This window comes from Schistocerca cancellata, chromosome 10 (genome assembly GCF_023864275.1).
Source record: "Schistocerca cancellata isolate TAMUIC-IGC-003103 chromosome 10, iqSchCanc2.1, whole genome shotgun sequence".
Lineage (NCBI taxonomy): Eukaryota > Metazoa > Arthropoda > Insecta > Orthoptera > Acrididae > Schistocerca > Schistocerca cancellata.
In genome coordinates this window covers 198,361,552-198,367,949 of record NC_064635.1, presented here as the reverse complement: position 1 = coordinate 198,367,949, position 6,398 = coordinate 198,361,552, and the positions used below count along the sequence as shown (strand labels likewise).

At 49.7% G+C, this 6,398-nt stretch overlaps 1 protein-coding gene across 1 annotated transcript in view; it reads right to left on the bottom strand.

The window, feature by feature from the left end:
* Positions 1-259: 259 nt before the first annotated feature.
* Positions 260-6,398, bottom strand: part of LOC126106257 (endothelin-converting enzyme homolog) — a 593,945-nt gene continuing 587,806 nt past the window's right edge. Inside the window, exon 21 of the mRNA XM_049912482.1 lies at positions 260-433. Coding sequence (XP_049768439.1) covers positions 260-433 — 174 coding nt within the window. The remainder of the gene's footprint in view (positions 434-6,398) is intronic.

Below are 6,398 nucleotides of genomic sequence, written 5' to 3'. Positions count from 1 at the left end.
TCCACTGCTATGAGTGTGAATTCTGTATCCTTCCTGGTCATTCTGACAAAGTTTTATGAATTTTTTTGTAAAAGTATAGACAGTGGAAATTAAAATGTCCTGTGCTGCCTCTACTGCACCAAGTCGGTCGTTTTGACGTCCTACCCCCCCTCCCCCCCCCCTTAACTTGGCCCCTTCTTCCTTGAGCATCAGGAGAAGGTGGATACCATGGGTGAAGTTCGTCTGACCATTTGCGGTGTCCGATCGAGGTGATGGCCGTCTACCAGAGCTTGCAGCGGTTGTTAGGGTTCATGCGCGACCCATTTGGACAGCTGAAGGCCTCGGCGAAGTTGGGCAGGTTGGAGAGCGTGCCATGCACCCTCACGTGGTTGGGCGCGTGCTCGTCCTCCAGGGCCCACTTGAGGCCGCGGGGCGTGGTCGCTGTGCACCACATCTGGAACCGAACAACACACTTTGTCATCCTCTGCCCCTAACCCAGACAGCTTTCTTCACATGTTTAACACGTGTTCTGAACCAAGACTCTAACCTGGCATTTGCCTACCCGCCATTTCCCTGCAACTGAATAAACTGAATACATCAAGATCACATTAGGATGAGTGTTTACGTAGAAATAATGGGGTGAGACTCACTCAGGGACCACAACACGCATTCACTGAACCCACGAGGCTTGCTGTATAGCCGCTACCAGACCTTCACCCCCCACTAAAAATGGTTCAAATGGCTATGAGCACTATGGGACTTAACATCTCAGGTCATCAGTCCTTTAGTAGAACTTAGAACTACTTAAACCTAACTAACCTAAGGACATCACACACATCCATGCCCGAGGCAGGATTCGAACCTGCGACCGTAGCGGTTGAACGGTTCCAGACCGACACCCCCGGGATAACAAGGCCGCCCAGCAGTGTTAGTGACGTCACGCTAAGCGGCCCACAGCCGACGCAGCAGTCTACGGACACCTCCGTACAGACGCGCCTCATGCTAGCGATCTTCTGTCCGTCATACAGAAAGGAGCGAACTATGATTCGAACCAAAGACCAAATTATATATACTCTTGTAAACAGCATAAAGGTTCATAACGAAATACCGATTACATATACGGGCAGGAATAAGTTTAATCGATTGAGGAACTTTGCCACTATTTTATAATTGTCAGAACACTATTTAGCTTTAAAACTGGCATACACGTGGTGACAAATGCCAACTGACAGCAGCACTTAACATTTTCAAGCCATTACACTGAAAGTAAATTATCTTAAACACTATCATACATAGCAAAACCCTCACAACTTTCGTTTACAATAAGGTAACAAGAGTTCGCTTTATCTCATAAAACACATGACTATTGTGAATTTACTCATATGTTCATGGTGACAGCTCTTTTCAAGAATTTTTACAAGTGTATCCCCAGTAATAAAGAATGGAAACAAAAGATAGATATCAAATATTCTCCTTTTAACATAGACATCACTGAACAGAAGATTCTGTCTTGCAGTGTGATACTAAGGGACTGCTCTTTCCTTTAAGAAAAGCCTGACAATTTGAAGTTCACTCTGCTATTGAAGATACACTTCATGAAACAATATTAAAAATGTTATGAAAGGTAAGGAAATGAAAAACAACCAAGTGGATTACATGTAAGAATGTGAGCAAAAGGCTGAGGCTTTCTTTACTTACCATTTTCAATCTCTCTACAGCTTATTCCCTTTTCCACGTAGAAATCACCAACTGCAAGTCTCATTATTGCTGTCTGTTACTAACAAAGTGCTTTTCTATTTAGAAAACCTGACAATTTGATGTCCATTCTGGCACTGAAGATAAACACTTTTCAGAGGAGTTCTAGAACCTATTCCTGCCCGTATATGTAATCGGTATTTCGTCATGAACCTTTATGCTGTTTTCAAGAATATACACTCCTGGAAATTGAAATAAGAACACCGTGAATTCATTGTCCCAGGAAGGGGAAACTATATTGACACATTCCTGGGGTCAGATACATCACATGATCACACTGACAGAACCACAGGCACATAGACACAGGCAACAGAGCATGCACAATGTCGGCACTAGTACAGTGTATATCCACCTTTCGCAGCAATGCAGGCTGCTATTCTCCCATGGAGACGATCGTAGAGATGCTGGATGTAGTCCTGTGGAACGGCTTGCCATGCCATTTCCACCTGGCGCCTCAGTTGGACCACCGTTCGTGCTGGACGTGCAGACCGCGTGAGTCCCAAACATGCTCAATGGGGGACAGATCCGGAGATCTTGCTGGCCAGGGTAGTTGACTTACACCTTCTAGAGCACGTTGGGTGGCACGGGATACATGCGGACGTGCATTGTCCTGTTGGAACAGCAAGTTCCCTTGCCGGTCTAGGAATGGTAGAACGATGGGTTCGATGACGGTTTGGATGTACCGTGCACTATTCAGTGTCCCCTCGACGATCACCAGTGGTGTACGGCCAGTGTAGGAGATCGCTCCCCACACCATGATGCCGGGTGTTGGCCCTGTGTGCCTCGGTCGTATGCAGTCCTGATTGTGGCGCTCACCTGCACGGCGCCAAACACGCATACGACCATCATTGGCACCAAGGCAGAAGCGACTCTCATCGCTGAAGACGACACGTCTCCATTCGTCCCTCCATTCACGCCTGTCGCGACACCACTGGAGGCGGGCTGCACGATGTTGGGGCGTGAGCGGAAGACGGCCTAACGGTGTGCGGGACCGTAGCCCAGCTTCATGGAGACGGTTGCGAATGGTCCTCGCCGATACCCCTGGAGCAACAGTGTCTCTAATTTGCTGGGAAGTGGCGGTGCGGTCCCCTACGGCACTGCGTAGGATCCTACGGTCTTGGCGTGCATCCGTGCGTCGGTGCGGTCCGGTCCCAGGTCGACGGGCACGTGCACCTTCCGCCGACCACTGGCGACAACATCGATGTACTGTGGAGACCTCACGCCCCACGTGTTGAGCAATTCGGCGGTACGTCCACCCGGCCACCCGCATGCCCACTATACGCCCTCGCTCAAAGTCCGTCAACTGCACATACGGTTCACGTCCACGCTGTCGCGGCATGCTACCAGTGTTAAAGACTGCGATGGAGCTCCATATGCCACGGCAAACTGGCTGACACTGACGGCGGCGGTGCACAAATGCTGCGCAGCTAGCGCCATTCGACGGCCAACACCGCGGTTCCTGGTGTGTCCGCTGTGCCGTGCGTGTGATCATTGCTTGTACAGCCCTCTCGCAGTGTCCGGAGCAAGTATGGTGGGTCTGACATACCGGTGTCAATGTGTTCTTTTTTCCATTTCCAGGAGTGTATATAATTTGGTCTTTGGTTGGAATTACAGTTCGCTCCTTTCTGTGTGACGGACAGAAGATGGTTAGCACCAGGCGCGTCTGTACGGAGGTGTCCGTGGACTGCTGCGTCGGCTGTGGGCCGCTTAGTGTGACGTCACTAACACTGCTGGGCGGCCTTGTTATCCCGGCGGCGGGGTCAGGGATTTTTCTCTGCCTCGTGATGGCTGGGTGTTGTGTGCTGTCCTTAGGTTAGTTAAGTTTAAGTAGTTCTAAGTTCTAGGGGACTGATGACCATAGATGTTAAGTCCCATGGTGCTCAGAGCCATTTGAACCATTTGAACCTTGTTATCCCGGGGGTGTCGTTCCAGACAAGCGCCTAGAAGCGCTCGGCCGCCAACGGCCGGCTCACCCCCCCCCCCCCCCCCCCCCCCACTGCTACACCGCTTTCCGTCTGCACTAAGGTTAGGCTAAATCAGAGGTGTAACCATTTGCCAGTGTAGCGGGCCGCAACCCGTGACTTTCACAAAGTAAGGGCCGTAAGAGGGGGCAAAACGGCACGTACTTAATTAGTTTGCACCATTTATTTTACTAATATTCACTCCATTTAAGAAACAGAGGTACAACAATGTATTCTCGAAAGAACTAAGGTCTGCTAGCTGTTGCCCTCTTCTGGAAAGAAGTGAAAGATCATTAAAAAGAAAAAGATTGCAAGGACGAACTGTGAGGGGCGGTCCGCTATCAGAACAGTGGAGGGCCGCATATGGTTGCTACAGTTTGGTGAGGCGCAGAACGGGCAGACCTCTTAACTCTGTCTGGAACTGTCTGCAGATCTTACAAAACAAAGTTCTCAAAATCATAAGCAATGCTCTACGATACACACGCATCGCGGACCTTCATCGGGAATACCGACTTGAGACTCTCACGAAGGTAATCCACAAACTCACCACAAGACTATACAGAAACTCCAGACATTCACAGAACCCGTTTATTCTGAATCTGGGGAACTACGACCACAACCATAGATGGAAACATAAAAGACCAAAAGACATACTTGAAAGGACCTAACATCTATGGCCAAGCACACGCAAACACAACGGTACAGGTGAGCCCCTGTTAATGAGACGCCATTACTGGATATCCATCTGGAACACACTGCCGAATAACTGGCACCACGCAGGGAAGCCGTACCGTACACTGCATGCAGACAAGCTCCACAGACACCCCACACAGAGAGATGATCTATGGCCGATCTCCCACTACTATACAACGATCTTGATTGTTCCAGGAATGTAGCGGCTGCAGCAACTGGGATACATCGCCATCTCTTGCCACGGTAATGATGCATGATATCCGTACTAACAAATCCAACCTTGCATGAACTATCGCAGATAGTAAGCCACTACTGCTTTTACTACCCATCCCACTGTCGCAGAGGTTTTTTTCCCACGACACGAGCCTTGGCACTTTTTTTCCCTCTGCTCTTCAAATTGCTACCCTCATTCGCGTTTCGTCCACTATCTATCACCTGATGGACCGTGTTAATGCGTAGTCTTACCCAGACGCACAGACAACATCACAGCCCAGCATCCTGTGATCCACTTATTAGATAACTAACATGTTGACGGAGGTGACAGTAGAACTTTTGGTCTGGTCACCACGTTGGTACGGGCGTGGAGGGGCCCCATCTCTATAAAAAAATGCTCTGATTATGGAAACATCGTCTGTGGCAACGCGACGAAATCGAAGTTTTGTAAAGTCGATGTCGTCCATTATAGGATGCTTCGTGTTGTTCTTGGAACCATGCAATCAACTCCCACCAAAGCACTGTTAGTGAAAACGTCTGCAGTGCCACTCGCCATACGTCACCAGATGTAGTCCGACAATTTTCTCTTTAGCTATAATAATGTCGTGTGACTAGGGCCTCCCGTCGGGTAGACCGTTCGCCAGGTGCAAGTCTTTCGATGAGACGCTACTTCGGCGACTTTCGCGTCGATGAGGATGAAATGATGATGATTAGGACAGCACAACACCCAGTCCCTGAGCGGAGAAAATGTCCGACCCAGCCGGGGATCAAACCCGGGCCCTTAGGATTGACATTCTGTCGCGCTGACCACTCAGCTACCGGGGGAGAACTCTCTTTAGTTGTTCTCCCATATTTGATTGTGCTTCCCCCAAGGCAGTAGTTCCGTGGGGGCTCACACAGGCGCCTCACAGACGAAGAACGTACCGAAGTCCCACACTAATTCGCAGCTATGGGAAATGGCAGCATCTTTTACCGCTAATCCTACAAGACCCGAACCTCCCTTGCTTTCGCCCTCCGTTCGGTGCGTTCTTCACTCTGGCCCCGGTGCCACACTTGCCATTCGATTTCAGAACGGGGGTGAAGATTAATCACGACCTGGAGCACTTTCTTGCCAGATATTGGCCACGGGGAGACTATTTATAATGACACGCAGACTTTCCGGTTTGTATTGATCCTCAGCGATCCCCAAAGTACACTCATGCTCATAAATTAAGGATAATGCTGATACATTGTGAAACAACGCTCTGGTGGGCGGTTTGTAGGTTTAAATCACCTCGGGATATGACCATGCGGTGCATTTGAACTGCGGTCGTCGCACGGTGGCGCTGGCAGCAGTCCACGTATGCAGGGGTGTGTTGGTGCTTGTCAGGTTACGGTGCAGCGGGTAAGTATGCAGACATTTTCAGACGTGCTAATGGTGACTGTCTCTTGAAAATGACTCAAAGGGTTGTTTGGAATGGATTGTTTGAGGGAAGAGACCAAACAGCGAGGTCATTGGTGTCATTGGATTAGGGAGGACGGGGAAGGAAGTCGGCCGTGCCCTTTCAAAGGAACCATCCCGGCATTTGTCTGGAGCGATTTAGGGAAATCACGGAAAACCTAAATCAGGATGGCCGGACGAGGGTTGGCTCAAAGAACACACATTGATGACGTTATAAGGGGTAGAATAGTAGGGCGACTGGAGGCTGGTCAAACACAGCAGGCCCTCCGTGTGCCACAAAGTGTGATCTCAAGATTATGGCAACTATTCCAGTAGACAGGAAACGTGTCCAGGCGCTGCAGTACGGGACGTCCGCA